The sequence below is a fragment of the Saimiri boliviensis genome, chromosome 17 (assembly GCF_048565385.1).
Source record: "Saimiri boliviensis isolate mSaiBol1 chromosome 17, mSaiBol1.pri, whole genome shotgun sequence".
Taxonomy (NCBI): domain Eukaryota; kingdom Metazoa; phylum Chordata; class Mammalia; order Primates; family Cebidae; genus Saimiri; species Saimiri boliviensis.
The window spans coordinates 63,930,342-63,951,189 of NC_133465.1; the positions used below are offsets into that span (position 1 = coordinate 63,930,342).

Sequence of the window (20,848 nt, forward strand, 5' to 3'; positions counted from 1 at the left end):
AGTCCCGCCTCTTACCTGCGTCTACAAAAACCGAAAAAAGTTAGCTGAGCATGGATATGTGCACCTGTGTTCCCAGCTACTTGGGAGGCTGAGGAGGGAGGTTCGCTTGAGCCCTGGAGGTGGAGGCTGCAGTGAGCCATGATTATGCCACTGTACCCCAGCCTGGGTGACAAAGCAAGACCAAAGAGCAATGTGAATGAAATGAATACCACTGAACTGTAAACTGAAAAATGGTTAAGATCGTAAATTTTATGTGTGTTTCGCTACACACACAAAAATGGGGACCAAAGAGGGACACATTAGTGCCATGGGTTTTGGATTGGCGGATTGGCCTGGGATGTCCAGGCCCAGGGGCTGCTCTCAGCTAAGGATTTCGGTTGCCAATTATGCTGTGATTGGGTGGAGACCTGAGAGGCACCGCAACTGTTTTCAAACTAGAGCCTTTTGAATACTCCTAATTATATGACCTCATGCTGAGGCGGGCTTGCCAAGGGTGACTGTTTGGCCAGTGAACAGAGCTGCCCTCTGTGGTCGGCAGCCTGCAGCCTTCTGGGTGAGGGTGGGGGTGGGGAGCCTGTAATAAATTGTTGGATGACATGGTAAAGGTGGCTACACTTTCCTTTCAGCCTCTCCTGTTTCCCTTTCTAACCCACTTTCCTACGCAGGAAATAATGTGACTGCAGAGAGCCCTCAGGACCCCAGGGCTGGGGGTGGAGTGGAGAGGGTTGGATTATGATTGTAACCGCAGCTGGTCACCGCCCCATCACGGAGTGGATCGTTTCCTGCTCTTGGAGACTTTGGGTCTGATTCACCTCTGACCACACAAAGCCTGTATTTATTTATTTATTTTTTTTTTTAAGAGGGGTTTTCACCATCATGGCCAGGCTGGACTTGAACTCCTGACCTCAGGTGATCCACCCACCTCGGCCTCCCAAAGTGCTAGGATTACAGGCGTGAGCCACCGCGCCCAGCCTCTTTTTTTCTTTTTTAATGAGATGGAGTTTTGCTCTTGTCGCCCGGGCTAGAGTGCAATGGCACAATCTTGGCTCACTCAACCTCCACCTCTCGGATTCAAGTGATTCTCCTGCCTCAGCCTCTTGAGTAGCTGAGATTACAGGCATGTACCACCACACTCAGCTAATTTTGTATTTTTAGTAGAGACAGGGTTTCTCCATGTTGGTCAGGCTGGTCTTGAACTCCCGACCTCAGGTGATCTGCCCACCTCAGCCTCCTGAAGTGCTGGGATTACAGGTGTGAGCCACTGCCTCCAGCCCTTAAAGTCATTTCAGTGGGGCTTTCAGGAGCTCCTCCACCCAGCCCCCATGAGCATCCTCAGCACGCACCCCTAAGAGTTCTTTGTCCTGAGAAACTGGTGGGAGCTGGATGGATCAGGAGAGGTTGGTGGCCGCAGCCATTTAGGGGCTTGTTTTTGGTTAGTGTGGCCCTGCAAGGTGACGTCTCATTGGGAATTTCCTTGTACCTGTCCCACTAAAGGCAGGTGGGTAGTGGTGACAACATGTTTATGGAGAAGTTGGGAAGTGGGAGAAAAACATTTGCTTCCTTCCTGTCCTTTCACAGATCCCAAACCTGCTGAGGGCTTCCCATGGGACGCTGTCTGGGCCCCTCAGCCCACCTCTCTTGGGACCGCCCCCCGCAAACACACACACAGACTGGTCCCAGCTGACCTTTGCAAATACCTCTCTTATTTTACCCCTGCAGGGATTCTCAACCTCAGCCAGACTGCTGCACCCACCATCCCCGCAAAATGCCTTTCTCCCACGATGACCCCCACCTTCCTTCCTTGCTCACACCAGGCCCTCCCCGAACCTGGAATGCTCTCCCCACTCCTCTTCCCTGCAACTCGTAACCATTTTTCTTTTCTTTGCATGCCATGGTATTCTTTTTCTGATTTTTTTTCATAACCATTTTTCAAGGCTCAGTTCCGAACCCAGTCCCACTTGCTGGATGAGGCACTCCTCTTCTCTCCCAGTCCAAATCTCCGACGTCAGCGTCTGAACTCGGGATAGCCTCATTCCCGGCACTGCCGTTCATTCAGGCACCAGTAACTCTGGACGGGGCGGGACACGCTCCGGTGTTGTCTCTCACTTAATCCTTCCGATTATCTAATAAGCACCGCCAGTGTCCTGCCACTTTCCAGCTGAGGATAGCCGAGTCTTAGAAAAGGAAAGTAACTTGACCAGGGTCACGAGATTAGTATGTAGCCAAGCCGGAATTCAGACTCATTTTTTCTAGCCCCAAATTTCCTTGTTTTAATTTACATGATCTCAATTGCCCTAACCCCCTGAGAAGCATGACTCGTCTCATTCGTTCATTCATTCGTTCATCCATTCATTCAATGAACACAGTACATTTCGTGCCAACCACCCAGCTAAGCTGTAAAAATCCCCAGCTTCTGGGCTGGGCACGGTGGCTCAAGCCTGTAATCCCAGCACTTTGGGAGGCCGAGGCGGGTGGATCACGAGGTCAAGAGATCGAGACCATCCTGGTCAACATGGTGAAACCCCGTCTCTACTAAAAATACAAAACATTAGCTGGGCATGGTGGTGCGTGCCTGTAATCCCAGCTACTCAGGAGGCTGAGGCAGGAGAATTGCCTGAACCCAGGAGGCGGAGGTTGCGGTGAGCCGAGATCGCGCCATTGCACTCCAGCCTGGGTAACAAGAACAAAACTCTGTCTCAAAAAAAAAAAAAAAAAAAATCCCCAGCTTCTACACCCAAGGAGTTTCCATTCTGGTGGTGCAGGAAGGATGGTAGCAGAGGGGAGGGCGGGGTTGTAATTCGAGACTGAAGGAAGGCCTGGCCAAACCGTCGACCAAGATCGAAAGCAGAGACCACCATCACCACCCAGGGATCAGGGCTTCCCAGGCGCTGACTATTCTTCCTTGCATTTTCTGGGTACCTTGCTCGATGCAAATATATACAAACGTAGGCTTGGATAGGCGCCTTGGCAACGCCCCTACAAATGTTCAACATCACTACTGGTAGTTTACCAACTTGTTGGTTGATTTTTCTCCTAACTCCGGGGACCTCTGAAAAGAGGAGGAACGGGCTGCGCTTCGGGCGTGACAGGACGGGAGTCACGTGCTCCGGGGTCCTTCCGCGTCCGGAGCCCGGCCGGGGTTGCTAGGCAACCGGTAAACGCCGCCGTTTCAGGAGCGCGGGTGCCGGGGTCGTTGGATTGGGCGCTTCCCCCGAGGCCCAGAAGCAGGAGGAGCGGACCCAGGGTAAGGGGCGGGCCCCAGGAGGACGTGCGAGGCTAAAGGTGAAAGTGGAGAGTGATGGGGAGAGGCCTCTAGGGTAATAATCACCAAGAATGCCAAAAATTCCTTTTGGGGGTGTCTTCCTTCTGGGATAGCTCTGCCGGATGGTGGATGCCAGGACTAGCGCTCCTAGTGCCTTCTGTCCCCGTAAGCCTCGCTCTGCTGGATCTGCTCTAAGTCGCAGGACCCTGCGGCCTCTGAACACCCTCATGGCCCCGCTACCCCCTCAGCTCCTGATACAGTCCGGTCCCTGCAATGAACTGGAGACCCCTGAAGAATTTACAGCTGAATGGATAGAGAAACAAACAAACAAACAAACAAACAAAACAAAAAAACCAAAAAAAGCAAAAAAACAGCCTTGGGCTAAGGTGATGGAAAGATGGGCCCTTTAAGAGGAGAGCGTTCTGCTCAGGATAGCAGGAAGTAAATTAACAGTGTTACCCACCTGCTATGTGGCAGGTGTTTTAAGAGCTTTCTTTCATTTCTTCCTCAACCTGAGAGCTGGTATTCTCGTGTGGCCAAGGTCACACAGTTGGCGAGTTCCTCCGGGTTGTGTGCCTTCCTCTTTCGTGCTCAAGGTCAAGGTTTACCACATTCATTTTTTCGAACCACAGAAGTGCATCCTCTCCCAGCTTTTAGACCCTGTGTGTTTTCCTCTCGAATCCTTTGTTTCAAGTCCTTTGCTTGGTTTTCAAGGTCAGCAGAGAGAGCTCTCGAGAGAAGCCTGGTAGGCGTTGGTGTCAGAGTCACTAACGCAGCAGGTGACAGGAGTCTTAGGCCCCTTCTATGTGCCAGGCCATAGGGACGGGAGTGAATAGAAGACCCCAGTCTTTCTATCAGGGAGACCACGTGGTAGTGGTGAGGGCAGGGAGACACTGATCCCTGTCGCTCTCCAATTCTGGGGGCCTCTTCCCACCTCTCCCTGCCCTCAACCTTCACCTTCCTTGTGGGGCTCAGACATGCTTAGTGCTAGCCTGGGCGGAAACAAATGGGACTTTCTAGGGAGGTCTGCCTCTTTTGAGGGTTTAGAGTGAGTCCCTTAGGACCCCGGAATTCCAGAAGTTGCACAAAGACCGGAAAGCCGGGCATCGTGGCTCATCCCAGCACTTTGGGAGGCCCAGGTGGGTGGATCACTTGAGGCCTGACCAACATGGCAAGACCCCACCTCTACTAAAATTACAAAAATTCTGGCCAAGTGCAGTGGCTCCCACCTGTAGTCCCAGCTACTTAGGAGGGTGAGGCAGAAGAATTGCTTGAACCTGGGAGGTGGAGGTTGCAGTGAGCTGAGATCAGGCGACTGCACTCCAGCCTGGACTCCGTCTCAAAAAAAAAAAAAAAAAAAAAAATTAGCTTGGCGTGGTGGCACGCACCAATAGTCTCAGCTACTCGGGAGGCTGAGGCACAAGAATCGCTTGAACTTGGGAGACAAAGGTTGGAGTGAGCCGAGATCGCACCACTGCACTCCAGCCTGGGTGACAGAGCAAGACTCTGTCTCAAAAACAACAAAGAAAGAGGGAAGGAAGCCCTCCCCTGCCAGGTGCCGTGGAGAGCCCGCCAGCCCCGGGAACCCAGCAGGGGCTGCGCCAGGGACCAAGAAGAAGAGGCAAGTGTTCTCATCTCCTTACTCCACCAGGGAGTTCAATGCGGAGGGCCAGCCTCCAGTGTGCCTCCTTCCCAGTCTCCCACGCAGGCACTGCCCCTCCCCATCACTCCCTTGGCCTCCCTCCCGGCTTGGAAAACACACTTTCCCTTAAGCCACGGGAGGTTCTCTCCAGGAATTACTTTGCTCATTCTCACTACACAAGACAAGTTTTGTTTTTATAGCCAGTGAAGGTTCCCAACTGACTGCCTCCCGGGGGATGCGGGAGACGCCTGAATCTTTGATGTCTGGACCACGGCGTCCCTGATTCTGCGTGTTCCTGTATTTGAGACTCACAGTGGTGTTCTGCACGCCTCTGGGACTCTAGGTTCCCACAGGGGGAGGATCTCCCCCCTAAAACCCCCAAAGGGCAGTGACGCTGCTCCTGTCCCCACTCTGTCACCCCCCTGCAGACAGCCCTGCTCAGACCTTGCTTGGGGAAGCCCAGCCTGTAACACTTGTCTCATAAGAAGCTGGGGGAGACCTCTTGAGACGCCTTCTGCTGACCTCGCCATTTATCTGTGTGCCCTGCGAGCTTATGAGAAAGAGCTTGCTCCGGGTCCTTGAAAGGGTTGTCTTCCCATCACCGAGCCAGTCTTTAAATGTCCCCTCTGTCTGCCTCCAGACACAAGACAATGCCTCCGTTCTCGCGCGGGGCTTGGCCTTGGGAAGCACCAAGAAGGAAGGCAAAGCTGTTAAAAATCTGATCTGGGCTAAAGAGGCTGTTTCTGTCTTCCTGGAGTTTCCTCATTCTCTTCAGCCTCCTTGTGTCCCCTAGGAGCCAGCTGGCTTGCAGCAATTGTCTTTTAAAAGACAGAGCCTTAATTGCCTGAGTCTCGCAGCCCCATGTGGGAGGCGCAGATGCTTCACAATGTGTGGTCAAAGGGCAGGATGCCCCGGGATTCGCTTGCTTTTCCACAAGGCCCTATCTTTGTCCACATGGGACAAGCTCCCTGGGGCACCTGCTGCAATCTGGCCTTCTCATCCCACCCTGTGCCCTCTAAGCCATTGCTTCCACCCAGGGAAGGGAATTTTCTTTTTCTTTCTTTTTTTTTTAATTGCATTTTAGGTTTGGGGGTACATGTGAAGAACATGCAAGATTGCTGCATAGGTACACACATAGCAGTGTGACTTGCTGCCTTCCTCCCCATCACCTATATCTGGCGTTTCTCCCCATGCTATCTCTCCCCGCCTCCCCACCCCCCGTCCCTCCCCCATTTCCCCCCAACAGACCCCAGTGTGTAGTGCTCCCCTCCCTGTGTCCATGTGTTCTCATTGTTCAACACCCGCCTATGAGTGAGAACTTGCGGTGTTTGATTTTCTGCTCTTGTGCCAGTTTGCTGAGAATGATGGTTTCCAGGTTCATCCATGTCCCTACAAAGGACACGAACTCATCGTTTTTGATGGCTGCATAGTATTCCGTGGTGTATATGTGCCACATTTTCCCTGTCCAGTCTAATGCCCATTGATGGGCATTTGGGTTGGTTCCAGGTCTTTGCTATTGTAAACAGTGCTGCTATGAACATTCGTGTGCATGTGTCCTTACAGTAGAACGATTTATAATCCTTTGGATATATACCCAGTAATGAGATTGCTGGGTCAAATGGAATTTCTATTTCTAGGTCCTTAAGGAATCGCCACACTGTCTTCCACAATTTACACTCCCACCAACAGTGTGAAAGTGTTCCTATTTCTCCACATCCTCTCCAGCATCTGTTGTCTCCAGATTTTTTAATGATCGCCATTCTAACTGCTGTGAGATGGTATCTCAATGTGGTTTTGATTTGCATTTCTCTAATGACCAATGATGATGAGCATTTTTTCCTATGTTTGCTGGCCTCCTGTATGTCTTCTTTTGTAAAGTGTCTGCTCATATCCTTCGCCCACTTTTGAATGGGCTTGTTTGTTTTTTTCTTGTAAATCTGTTTTAGTTCTTTGTAAATTCTGGATATCAGCCCCTTGTCAGATGGGTAGACTGCAAAAATTTTTTCCCATTCTGTTGGTTGCCGATTCACTCTAATGACTGTTTCTTTTGCCGTGCAGAAGCTGTGGAGTTTGATTAGGTCCCGTTTGTCTATTTTGGCCTTTGTTGCCAATACTTTTGACGTTTTGGTCATGAAGTCCTTGCCTACGCCTATATCCTGAATGGTTTTGCCCAGATTTTCTTCTAGGGTTTTTATGGTGTTAGGTCTTAGGTTTAAGTCTTTAATCCATCTGGAGTTAATTTTAGTGTAAGGTGTCAGGAAGGGGTCCAGTTTCTGCTTTCTGCACATTTCAAGCGACAAGAAAAAAGGAAACAAGGCCGGGTGCCGTGGCTCACGCCTGTCATCCCAGCACTTTGGGAGGCTGAGGCAGGTGGATCACCTGAGGTCAGGAGTTCCAGACCAGCCTGGCCAACATAGTGAAACCCCGTCTCTACTAAAAATACAAAAATTAGCCGGGCGTGGTGGCACATGCCTGTAATCCCAGCTATACGGGAGGCTGAGGCAGGAGAATTGCTTGAACCTGGGAGGCCAAGGTTGCAGTGAGCCAAAACTGTGCCACTGCACTCCAGCCTGGACAACAGAGTGACACCCTCTTAAAAAAAAAAAAAAAAGGAGAAAGGAAAGGAAGGGAAGGGAGGGGAGGAGAAGGGAGGGGAGGGGAGGGGAGGAGAAGGGAGGGGAGGGGAGGGGAGGGGTGAGGAGGGGAGGGGAGGGGAGGGGTGAGGAGGGGTGAGGAGGGGAGGGGTGAGGAGGGGAGGGGAGGACCGAAGGGGAAAGGAAGACCACTTTCTGCAACAGCCTGGATCAGGTTGAGTTGTTCCAGGACTAGGAGTGGGATGGCTGGTACTGTCTTCAAGGAATAATGTATATAGATGCAAAGGGTTAATTTTCCTACCCTCCTCCCCACCTGCTGCCCCAGCTGCTCCAAGGCCCAAGGCTTCCCTGGCACATGCTTCTAGGAGCACACACTCTGCCCTCCCTCTCAGGGGCCAGCGACCAGGGCCCACTGGTCTGGTTCCTTGTAGCCGTGCAGGCGGGAGAAGGTAGGTTAGACACAGGTCTAGTAATCGTGTTCATCTAGGGTGATTGTGGAAAACACGAGTTGCTAGGCCCCATCCCAGGCATCTAGTTCAGCATTTGCAGGAGAGAGGCCTGGGAGTCTGTATATTTTTAAGGAAGATCCCAGGTCTGAGAAATGCTGGCTGAGAGATGAAGGTCCCTCACTTTAAATCAGTGCTCCTCAAACTTGTCTACGCATGGAATTGCCTGGAGAATTAAACAGAAAAAAAAAAATACCGTTGAGAGATTCTGATGTAGTTTTTCTGGGGTTCAGACTCAGCATTGTGATTCCATAAAGCCCTCCAGGTGCTTCTAAATGGGCAGCCACGACTGACAATCACTGCTTTATAGCCAGACACACCTGGGTCCTGACTCTGCCTGAACTTCAGAACTGTGATCTTAGATTTTATATCAATACTTCCTCTCTCCAGCCCTCAGTTTCTTCATCTCTAAAATGGGCTCGTGCCTGTAATCCCAGCACTTTGGGAGGCTAAGGCAGGAGGATTGCTTGAGCCCAGGAGTTTGAGATCACCCTGGGCAACATAGTGAGACCCTTGACTCTACAGAAAAAAAAAAAAATAGATTGATGTGGTAGTGTGTGCCTGTGGTTCCAGTTACTCAGAAGGCTGAGGTGGGAGGATCGCTCAAGCCTGGGAGGTTGAGGCTGCAGAAAGCCACGTTCATGCCACTACACTCCAGCCTGGGTGACAGAGCAAGACTTTTCATAAAAAGAATTTTTTTTTTTTTCAAGACGGAGCTTTGCTCTTGTTGCCCAGGCTGGAGTGCAATGGCTCAATCTCAGCTCACCACCACCTCCACCTCCCAGGTTCAAGTGATTCTCCTGCCTCAGCCTCCCGATTAGCTAAGATTAGAGGCGTGTGCCACCATGCCCAGCTCATTTTGTATTTTTAGTAGAGACAGGGTTTCTCCACATTGGTCAGGCTGGTCTTGAACTCCCGAACTCATATGATCTGCCCGCCTCGGTCTCCCAAAGTGCTGGGATTACAGATGAGAACCACTGTGCGTGGCCAAAAGAAATGTTAATGGGAATTGTGATAACTCTTTTGAGGGTGGTGCCGGGCATGCAGGAGCGTGCCTGGAAACCAATGTTCACACAGTGCTTGGAATGGGGTCCATCTCTACATGTTCTGGAGGCAAGTTCTTTATCAGATAGATAATTTGCAAATATTTTCTCCAAGTCTGTGGCTTCTCTTCTCTTTTTGTCAACATTGTCGGCTGGGTGTGGTGGTGCACACCTGTAATCCCAGCTACCTGGGAGGCTGAAACAGGAGAACCGCTTGAACCTGGGAGGCAGAGGTTGCAGTGAGCAGAGATGGCATCACTGCACTCCAGCGTGGGTAGCAGAATGAGACTCCGTCTCACAAAAAAAAAAAAAAAAAAAAAAAAAAGAATGAATAAGACCTACTATCTGACAGCACAAGGTAGTGACTAAGGTCGTTAATAACTTAATTGTACATTTTAAAATAACTAACAAAGGATAAATGCTTGAGGGTCTGGATACCCTACTCTCCATGTGATTATTAATATCTAGGATTTAATAGAGAGCAGGGTGACTATAGCCAAAATGATGTAATTATACCTTTAAAATAACTGAAAGAGTATAATTGGATTGTTCGTAACACAAAGGATAAATGCTTGAGGGGATGGATGGATTTCCCATTTCCCAGGATTGTATGTTGTATATCGCATGCCTATATCAAAACATCTCAAGTGTCCCATAAATATATACACCTACATACCCACAAAAATTAAAAATTAAAACTTAAAATAGCAAAACCTGTTCACAGGCAAACGTGCTCACCTAGTCTTTTTTTTTTTTTTTAGGCGGAGTCTCACTCTGCTATCCAGGTTGGAGTACAGTGGCACAATCTCAGCTCACTGCAACATCTGCCTCCTGGGTTTAAGTGATTCTCCTACTTCAGCCTCCTGAGTAAGTGGGATTACAGGCACACGCCACCATGCCTGGCTAATTTTTGTGTTTTTAGCAGAGACAAGTTTTCACCATGTTGGCCAGTCTGGTCTTGAACGCCTGACCTCAAGTGATCCACCCACCTCAGCCTCCCAAGGTGCTGGGATTATAGGCATGAGCCACGATGCCTAGCCTGCTCACCTCATCTCTTGGGCACTGAAAGGCCTTTGGTTGTAGATTTACCAAGGCAAGCTCTCCTTCATTTTATCTTCCCCACACCAGCACCAGCCACCCATCCACATCTTTTGTCCTAGGGCTCCATGCAATCCCAGGAGCCTTACACAGACCCACAATCTGCACCCCTGGGAACTCTGTCAAAGGCACAATTTCCGAGAGTCCAGGTGGCCAGCAGATGGACAGCTCCACTAACTCCAGGTGTGATGTGACCGGCACACAGGTCAAGTGGCCAGCCATTTATCTCACTGAGCAAGCCTTCGGACCCAGTGGCCTCTAGTGATGTCATGGGGGAGTCAGAAACGTCAAGGGCAATTTGTGGGAACCACCTGTTGCATTTTTCCGACTTCTAATTAGCATCAGTGAGAAACCCTTCCTTGCATGGCCTGTGAACACTGGCTTCGACACTGCTGGAACACTTTAATTTCACTTCTCAGCATCCAGTGGGTGTGTCAGGTCTCTGAAAGACTAAGCGGCCCTGCCCAGGTCATGCAGCTGATGACACAGGGCAAGAAGTTGAATCAGGGCCCAGCCCAGCCCGCTTCCCAGTTCCCTGCTGCGTCTTCCGTGACCAGTAACACACGTCAGAGGCTTTCCCAAGGCCTCCACGTCTCGCCTGTCGGGAAAGCCCCTGGCTTTCTCTCTGTCTCCGGTCCACTCTCAGCTCTGTCCTGGTTAGAGGGACAAGATTTCCAGGGGGCGCCCAGAGAGTGGTGAGGCCAGAGTCTGGCAACCAACGAGCCTTTTGGACAGTTGGGTGGGGCATTGGGTCATTGGGTCATTGCGCGGGGAATGAGGGGTTCAAGAAGAGGCCCAGGGGTCTCAAATCCGTGTCCTGTGTGTTTCATGCCCAGCATGGCAGGGAATTTAGTCCAACATCATCACCAATAAACACTGATTCAGTAAAAACCGTATTGTGCTGGGTGCAGTGGCTCATACCTGTAATCCGAGCACTTTGGGAGGCTGAGGCAGGTGGATCACTTGAGCCCAGAAGTTCAAGACCAGTCTGGCAACATGGCGAGACCCCATCTCTACAAAACAATACAAAACTTAGCCAGGCATGGTGCTACACACCGATAGTCCCAGCTACTTGGGAAGCTGAGGTGGGAGGATCACTTGAGCCCAGGGGGTTGAGGCTGCAGTGAGCTGTGAGCACACCCCTGCACTCTAGCCTGAGTGACAGAGTGAGCTTTTGTCCAAAAAAGAAAAAGCCTAAAAACAAAAGACAGAAACCGTGTCATTTGGTGGGTAAACTCGTTGGCATTGGGGCAGGCCAGCTGCAGCTTGTGTTAGCCATGGGACCCTGGGCAGGTCACTGAGGGCATCTAAGCATCAAACTCCTTCAAAGAAAAGGGTGATTTTCTTTTTTCTGAGACAAAATTTCGCTCTTGTTGCCCAGGCTACAGTGCAATGGTGCAACCTCGGGTCACCACAACCTCTGCCTTCCAGGTTCAAGCGATTTTCCTGCCTCAGTCTCCTGAGTAGCTAGGATTACAGGCATGCGCCACCATGCCCTGCTAATTTTGTATTTTTAGTAGAGATGGGGTTTCTCCATGTTGGTCAGGCTGGTCTGGAACTTCCACCCTTAGGCAATCCACCTGCCTCAGCCTCCCAAAGTGCTGGGATTACAGGCTTGAGCAACCGCGTCCGGCCTTTTTTTTTTTTTTTTTTTTTTAAGAGAGAGTCTTGCTCTGTCGCCCAGGCTGGAGTGCAATGGCATCATCTCGGCTCCTTATAAACTTCTCCTTCTGGGTTCAAGTGATTCTCCCGCTTCAGCCTCCCGAGTAGCTGGGATTACAGGTGTGCGCCACCACACCGGGCTAATTTTCGTATTTTTGTAGAGATGGGGTTTCACCACATTGGCCAGGCTGGTCTTGAACTCCTGACCTTAGGTGATCCGCCTCCCAAAGTGCTGGGATTACAGATGTGAGCCACGGTGCCTGGCCGAAATGGTGACTTGTATTGCCCTCCTTAGAGAGCAATTGCAAGAACTAAACAGGATAGAGTCAGCGCTCAGGGGATTTTCTTAAACGCAGTTGCAGCGTGTGGACAAATCCCTAGGCTCTCCCCAGCACCCCTTGCTTCCTGCCCCAACCAGATTGAGAACCTGGAGTGGTCCTGGCGGGACCTGTGGAGATGGGGAAGGGGCCGGTGGGGTCCCTCACCTCATACCCTTCCTCCGCCCCCCCCAGCAGCCGGCACCATGGAGATTGTGTACGTGTACGTCAAGAAGCGAAGCGAGTTCGGGAAGCAGTGCAATTTCTCGGACCGCCAGGCCGAGCTGAACATTGACATCGCACCCAACCCCGCGCTGGCCGAGCAGTTTGTGGAGCGGAACCCAGTGGACACGGGCATCCAGTGCTCGGTCAGCATGTCGGAACATGAGGTGAGTCCCTGCCCCAAGGGCCCCAGCCTGGGAGGTATGGTGGGCAGCGTGGCCGCTGAGGCAGGTGAGTGGTTCTGGGGGTCCTTGTCCACCTGAAAGCCAGTTAGAGTGGACCAAGTGCAGATGCTGGAAGTGAGGCCAGAGGTTCCCCTTGAGGTCCACGCAGTGCGCAGCGTCAGGAGAAGACCCAGCAGCAGCCTTCCTGAGCCAGGGGAGTGCAAATCACAATGCTCCCTCTCCCAAGAGCTCTTATTTCACCTTGAAGACACTTACCAGAGTTGTGTCCAGAGTTACAGGTGTTTGGTGCAGCTGGGAGTTTTGTTGTTGTTGTTTTTGAGACAGGGTCTCACTCTGTCACCCAGGAATACAGTAGCACAATGTTGACTCACTGCAACCTCTGCCTCCCAGGCTCAATAGATCCTCCTGCCTCAGCCTCCCTGGTAGCTGGAAGGGGGAGGAGGGGTTCAAGAAGAGGCCCAGGGGTCTCAAATCTGTGTTCTGTGTGTTTCACAGCCAGCATGGCAGGGAATTCAATCCATCGTCATCACCATCAATCTTTCCTCTTGCCTCCTAATAAACCCTGGTTCAGTAAAAACTGTATTGTGCCCGATGCGGTGGCTCATACCTGTAATCCCAGCACTTTGGGAGGCTGAGGCAGGTGGATCACTTGAGCCCAGAAGTTCAAGACCAGCCTGGGCAGCATGGCGAGCTGGGACTACAGGTGTGCGCCACCATGCCTGGCTAATTTTTGTAATTCTTCTAGAGACAAGGTTTTGCCATGTTGCCCAGGCTGGTCTCAAAGTCCCGGGCCCAACTAGTCCTCCCACCTTGGCCTCCCAAAGTGCTGGGATTACAGGCATCAACCACTGTGCCCAGCCTGGGAGAGATATTCTGAGGGGCAGAGATGTGTATCTACAGGCAACTACCCAGCTGGAGAAAAGGGAAGTGTCCCACAGAAAGTCCCGGCAAGAGGGGGCCTCCACGATAAGAGAACTTATCTTGAGGGCTGTGGTCATGTGTTCAGAGGCCAGAGAGTTTTCTGTCTGTAGGAACTAAGTGATTCACCCTGATTGGGTCAAGAACCGCAGAGAGAAAAAGATAACCAATCACTCGATTTGGCTGAAACACGTTCAACAGTCAGGTGGATGTGGGTGGTTCCAGTGGCTCACAGTTCACACGAATTAGGTGCTACTCTCCCAGGACCAACTGCTGTCTCTGGGATGAGAACGCCTGTGGCTGTGGGGTAGCCAGGAAGCAGAGTGACCACCACGTGGGCCACACCCTGGGGACCTCTTGTTCTTTCCAGCACCTAGCCTTTTCCAGACTTTTTTTTTTTTTTTTTTAAACCTTTCCTATGGTGCTGATCCAAACTTTTACCTTTTGTGAGAGCTGGCTTAAAAATGGGAAGGAGAGCCGGGCACGGTGGCTCATGCCTATAATCCCAACACTTTGGGAGTCTAAGGTGGGTGGATCACCTGAGGTCAGGAGTTCAAGACTGGCCTGGCCAATAGAGTAAAACCCCATCTCTACTAAAAATACAAAAATTAGCCAGGCGCAGTGGCACACACCTGTAATCCTAGCTACTCAGGAGGCTGAGGCAGGAGAATTGCTTGAACCTGGGAGGCGGAGGTTGCAGTGAGCTGAGATCACACCACTGCACTCCAGCCTGGGGGACAGAGCAAGACTCTCAGAAAACAAACAAATAATTAAATAAATAAATAAATAAGAAAAAAGAAAAAATGGAAAGGAGATGAGAGTGATGTAATGAGGATGGGGTTTCCATTCTGGGTGACGTAAGAGTGTTGGAAGTAGCTGGGGTTGATGGTTCCACAGCACTGTGTATAATCATGTGGCTGCAGTGTACACGTTAAAATTATTACATGGGAAATTTTATGTTACGTGTATTTTACCACAATTTCTTAGAAATGGGAAGGGCTAGGGGTACTGGCTCAGGCCTGTGATCCCAGTACTTTGAGAGATCAAGGTGGGAGGATGCTTGAGACCTGGCAAGCATAGTGTGACTTACCCACCTGGGCAACATAGTGTGATTTCATTTCTACACTTTTTTTTTTAATTAGCCAGGTGTGGTGGCTCACACCTGTGGTCCCAGCTACTTAGGAGGCAGAGGCGGGAGGATTGCTTAAGCCCAGGAGTTCACGGCTGCAGTGAGCTGTGATTGCACCACTGCACTCCAGCTTGGGCAGCAGAGCCAGACCCTGTCTCTAAAATTAAATAAATAAATATTAAAAAAAAAAAAAAGTGAAAAGAAGGTCAAGGCAGGAGGATCACTTCAGCTCAGGAGTTTGAGGCCAGCCTGGGCAATATGGCAAAACACCGTCTCTACAAAAGAAAAACAAAAATTAGCCACGTGTGGTGGCTCACACCTGTAGTCCCAGCTACTTGGGAGGCTGAGACGGGAGGTTCACTTCAGCCTGTGAAGTTAAAGCTGTACTGGCCAGGCACAGCGGTTCATGCCTGTAATCCCAGCACTTCAGGAGGCCAAGGCGAGTGGATCACCTGAGGTCAGGAGTTTGAGACCAGCCTGGCCAACATGGTGAAACTCTGTCTCTACTAAAAATACAAAAAGTAGCCAAGTGTGGTGGCGTGTGCCTATAATCCCAGCTACTGGGGAGGCTGAGGCAGGAGAATCACTTGAACCTGGGGAGCAGAGGTTGCAGTGAGCTGAGATTGCATCATTGCACTTCAGCCTGGGCAACAAGAGTGAAACTCCATTTCCAAAAAAAAAAAAAAAAAATGCTATAGTGAGTTGAGATCTTGGCACTGTCCTCCAGCCTGGGCAACAGAGTGAGACCCTGTCTCAAAAAACAAGGAAAGAAGGCAAAGTGGCAACCCCTCACATGTAAAACTGTCCTCCCTGCTACAGAGGACAGGCAAAACTAATTCAAACTCAGAGTTAATAACTTTTTTGGTTTTTTTTGAGACAGAGTTTCCCTCTGTCTCTTGTTGCCCAGGCTGGAGTGCAATGGCACCATCTTGGCTCACTGCAACCTCTGCCTCCCAGTTTCAAGAAATTCTCCTGCCTCAGCCTCCCAAGTAGCTGGGATTACAGGCATGTGCCACCATACCCGGCTATTTTTATATTTTTAGTAGAGACGGGGTTTCTCCATGCTGGTCAGGCTGGTCTCGAACTCACGACCTCAGCTGATCTGCCCGCCTTGGCCTCCCAAAGTGCTGGGATTACAGGCGTGAGCCACCGCGCCCAGCAGAGTTACTCTTAACATTCAATTTCTGTGACATTGACATTGTTGGTGGTAGGGTGACATTGTTAAGGACAGGGTGGAGAAAGATAATTCACATTTTCTTTGGATTCTCACAGAGCAGATGGCGGTTTCTCTAGTCCATTAGGATTTGGAGAAGGTCTGAACTGGATTTTCATGACCACAGCTACCAGCTGCAAAGCTGCCTAGCTCCACGGGGTCGCGCTGTTGCAGCTACCTGTGCCCATCTGAGGACCCGGAAGTTCCTTGCCTGCATCTGAAGATACTGCGGCTTTGGCCATGGGCCTCAGCATCCAGCCCTGGGAGCCCGGGTCCTGCTTTGCAGACGTGGCCAAGCGTTTGTGAGTATACCAGGGTAATGTCTTTCCTCCCGCGGCTCTCTGTTTAGGCCAACACAGAGCGGTTTGAGATGGAGACTCGGGGAGTTAACCACGTTGAGGGGGGCTGGCCCAAGGATGTGAACCCCCTGGAGCTGGAGCAGACCATCCGCTTCCGGAAGAAAGTGGAGAAGGATGAGAACTACATCAACACCATCATGCAGCTCGGCTCTGTAAGGCTTCCTTCCGCCCTGCCTCGAGAGCCCCACCCCTCAGGCTCCCCAAGGGAGGGCAGTGCCCCAGCTGTGCCTGGCCCTCCCTGTGTGGCTCTTGTGGACACTGGGGAAGGGGACCAGTTGCTACCTGAAGGAGCCTTCTGTCTTGGAACAGAGTTCCCAATCGCAGACCAACAGGGAAGGCAGGGACCTGGTCCAAGGGCTGACCAGGCATTAGGAGGAGTCTGACCTCAGGCAAAGGGGACCCCCAAAGCGCTCTGCCTAGCAGCCAGTAGGGATCATTCATTCTTTCGACAAATTTGGGGCCGGGCACAGTGTCCCAGCACTTTGGAAGGCCGAGGCAGGTGGATCACCTGAGGTCATGAGTTCGAGACCAGCCTGACTAACATGGTGAAACCCCATCTTTACTAAAAATACAAAATATTACCTGGGCGTGGTGGCACACACCTGTTATCCCAGCTACTCCAGAGACTGAGGCAGGAGAATCGCTTGAACACAGGAGGTGGAGGTTGCAGTGAACCGAAATTGTGGCATTGCACTCTAGCCTGGGTGACAAAAGGAAATTCTGTCTCAAAAAAAAAAAAAAAATTGGACTGAGTTTTAAAATTCTGCAGGCACAGCAGAGGTTGCAAAGTGAATATCACATAATTGTTCTACATATGTGCCAATGCAAAAAATTTTGTTTTAAGAAAAAAGAAATTTAAAATTTAAATTAAAAGAAAAAGACAGGCCAGGAGCGGTGGCTCAAGCCTGTAATTCCAGCACTTTGGGAGGCCGAGGGGGATGGATCACAAGGTCAAGAGATCGAGACCATCCTGGTCAACATGGTGAAACCCCGTCTCTACTAAAAATACAAAAAATTAGCTGGGCGTGGTGGCATGTGCCTGTAATCCCAGCTACTCAGGCGGCTGAGGCAGGAGAATTGCCTGAACCCAGGAGGCGGAGGCTGCGGTGAGCCGAGATCGCGCCATTGCACTCCGGTCTGGGTCACAAGAGCGAAACTCCGTCTCAAAAAAAAAAAAAAAAAGAAAAAAAAAAAAAGAAAAAGAATCTCCCATACATGCCATCCCAAAGAGTCTGCAGTGCATTGGAGGTCAAAGATCAGTACAGAGACTTCGCCAGATAACATAAAAAGAAAGAAATGCTGAAAGAGAAGGATGACTTGTTCTTTTACTCCATGAGAAGAGAGGTTCAATCTCTTGCTGAAGGGATCAGGGAAGGCTTCCTGGAAGAAGTGGCAGGGCTTGGTTGTCCTTTGCTGGACATTTACTGTAAGGGGAGGCCATTCTGGGTGGAGGAACCAGCTGTCTGCAAGGATAGGAAAAAGGAGATGAGACACACACACACACACGGAGAGAAAAAGATGAGTGATACACACACACACACACACATATGGAGAGATTAATAATTTTGTTTGGGCTGGGCTTGGTGGCTCACACCTGTAATCCCAGCACTTTGGGAGGCTGAGACAGGCAGATCACTTGAGCTCAGGAGTTTGAGACCAGCCTGGCCAACATGGCGAAACCCCATCTCTACTAAAAATACAAAAATTAGCCAGCTGTGGTGGCAGGTGCCCGCAGTTTCAGCTACGCAGGAGGCCCAGCCAGAAGACTTGCTTGAACCCGAGAGAGGAAGGCTGCATGAGCCTAGATCGTGCCACTCACTGCATTCTAGCCTGGGTGGCAGAGCAAGACTCTGTCTCAGAATAACAGTACTAACTTGTTTGGCTAACATGGTGTTCTTCAATCTTTTTTTCATTATTGCCCCTCAGATTTTTTCTAAGGGCCTCCTTTCTCCATAAAATATTTGTTGTTGTTGTTTTTGAGGTGGAGGCTCACTCTGGCCCTCAGGCTGGAGTGCAGTGGAGTGATCTTGGCTCACTGCAATCTCCACCTCCTGGGTTCAAGCAATTCTCCTGCCTCAGCCTTCCAAGTAGCTGGGATTACAGGTGCCTGCCACCATGCCCAGCTAATTTTTATTTTTATTTTATTTTATTTTTTTGCATTTTTGGTAGAGACGGGGTTTCACCATGTTAGTCAGTCTGGTCTCAAACTCCTGACCTCAAGTAATCCACCCACTTTGACCTCCCGAAGTGCTGGGATTACAGGCATGAGCCATGGTGCCCGGCCCATAAAATGTGAATGCCATAGACATATTGTGTATCTTTCATGTGCTGCATGTATTTCTATGCTTCGTACATAAAAAGTAATATTATTTTACCCCCAAAAACCAATTGAAAATTCCCCTGTTGAAAGCACATGGTTAGGTGGATGGGAAAAGGTCCCTGGCTATATCCTGTCCCTCCCAGACGCCATCACAGGCCTGAGCAATCTGAAAGGACCTCCCTTTACGGCTAAGGACTTCCGATGTGTCCCCCCAGATCATGGAGCACTGCATCAAGCAGAACAACGCCATTGACATCTACGAGGAGTATTTCCATGACGAGGAGGCCGTGGAAGTGACAGAGGAGGCCCCTTCGGCTAAAACCATCAATGTTTTCAGGTAGCGCCATAGCTAGGCAGGTGTCTGGCCACCCTCTGCCACCCCCAAAGGCGTGGACGTGGGTGCCCCCAAAGGTGACTCCTTGCCAGTCATTGCGTGCCCTGGGTGCAGTACTCTTTGTGCTCCAAGCATGGTGAGTGACATGGTAATAAGGCACCCAGCAGAGAAGTGGCCCTGCTCTGGGGGCGGGTCTGGTTGATGGAAACGGAATACGGACTCCAGGGAAAGTGAAATTGCCAAGCTATGTACAAGTGGGGCGTGTTCCCACAATGTAGAGTAAATACGGGTACCTAGCATAAGCAGCTAGCAGTGCTGTGGGCAAACAGGACCCCGCCCAAGCCTGCACTCATGCATGAATATCTGTGAATAACCCCAGAAGACAGCAGTTTGACACCAGGGATTCATCCCACAGGTGTGTGTGTGTGAAATCACTGCAAGTGTGGATATGCACTGCAGAGGGTATGTGCCAGCCAAAGACTGGCTAAGCCCATCTGCAGAGGCCTGGTTCTGGCAATTCCAGTACACCCACACAATGCTGGTAAAATGAGCCAGCAGGCCGGGTGCAGTGGCTGACGCCTGTAATCTCAGCACTTTGGGAGGCCAAGGCGGGTGCATTACCTGAGGTCAGGAGTTCGAGACCAGCCTGGCCAACATGGTGAAACCCCGTCTCTACTTAAAATACAAAAATTAGCCGGCGTGGTGGCGCATACCTGTAATCCCAGCACTTTGGGAGGCCGAGGCATGTAATCATCTGAGGTCAGGAGTTCAAGACCAGGCTGATCAACATGACGAAAACTCATCTCTACTAAAAAACATAAAAATTAGCTGGGCATGATGGCATGCACCTCAGCTCCTTGGGAGGCTGAGATAGGAGAATCACTTGAACCCAGGAGGTGGAGGTTGCAGTGAGCCAAGATTGTGCCACTGCACTTCAGCCTGGAGACAGAGTGAGATGACATCTAAATAAAATTTTAAAAGAAATTAGCTGGGTGTGGTGCACACACCTGTAATCCCAGCTACTGGGAAGGCTGAGGCAGGAGAGTCACTTGAACCCGGGAGGCAGAGGTTGCAGCGAGCTGAGATTGCGCCACTGCACTCCAGCCTGGGCAATAGAGTGAGACTCTGTCTCCAAAAAGAAAAACAGAAAAGGAAAATGAGCGCTGCAGCTTTGTATGTGCCGAAACAGAGTGATTTCCAGGCTTCAGTGTTTGAAAATCAAAGCAAAACAAAGCCGGTGCGGAAGTGTGTGCAGAGTGACACTTTTGGGCAGTCCCCAACTGAAACCATTTTTTTATTTCACAATGGTGCAAAAGCAATACAAATCCAGTAGAAACCGTACTGTAAGTGCCCATACATCCACTCTGTTTTTCCCTCTCAGTACAGTGTTCAGTAAATTACATGCGCTGTTCACTTCTTTATGATAAAACAGGCTTTGTGTTAGGCAATTTTGCCCAACTGTAGGCTAATATAGGTATTCTGAGCACGCAGGCTCGGCTAAGATGTGATGCTCGGTAGATAGGTGGATTCAATGCGTTTCTAGCTCCTGATATTTCCAACTTACCATGGGTTTATCCGACGTAGCCAGCATCGTTAGTCAAGGAGCATCTGGATATGTGTATAAATATATGCATACATGTATAGATGTATGTATGTATAAATGTCCATGTATGGTTTTTTGGTTTTTTGTTTTGTTTTGTTTTTGATATGAAGTTTCACTCTTGTTGCCCAGGCTGGAGTGCAATGGCACGATCTCAGCTCACCGCAACCTCTGCCTCCTGAGTTCAAGCGATTCTCCTGCCTCAGCCTCCCGAGTAGCTGGGATTACAGGCATGCACCACCACACCCAGCTAATTTTGTATTTTTAGTAGAGAAGGGGTTGCTCCATGTTGGTCAGGCTGGTCTCGAACTCTCGACCTCAAGAGATCCGCCTGCCTTGGCCTCCCAAAGTGCTGGGAATACAGGTGTAAGCCGTCGCGCCCGAACATGTATGTATGTTTATATACTTGATGTGAGGAGAACGTCTGTGATTTTGGACTTCTGG

The 20,848-nt window shown here is 50.4% G+C and overlaps 1 protein-coding gene across 5 annotated transcripts in view; it reads left to right on the forward strand.

The window, feature by feature from the left end:
• Positions 1–3,159: 3,159 nt before the first annotated feature.
• Positions 3,160–20,848, forward strand: part of DNAI2 (dynein axonemal intermediate chain 2) — a 40,523-nt gene continuing 22,834 nt past the window's right edge. For 2 of the 5 annotated variants that reach the window (XM_074388920.1, XM_074388922.1), the window contains exons 1-5: positions 3,160–3,244; positions 9,809–9,914; positions 12,320–12,513; positions 16,141–16,302; positions 18,686–18,807. In XM_074388920.1, the coding sequence (XP_074245021.1) occupies positions 12,331–12,513; positions 16,141–16,302; positions 18,686–18,807 (467 nt within the window). In that variant the 5' untranslated portion in view covers positions 3,160–3,244; positions 9,809–9,914; positions 12,320–12,330. The remainder of the gene's footprint in view (positions 3,245–9,808; positions 9,915–12,319; positions 12,514–16,140; positions 16,303–18,685; positions 18,808–20,848) is intronic. The other 3 variants (XM_074388921.1, XM_039475727.2, XM_003931771.4) reach the window with 3 other exon arrangements.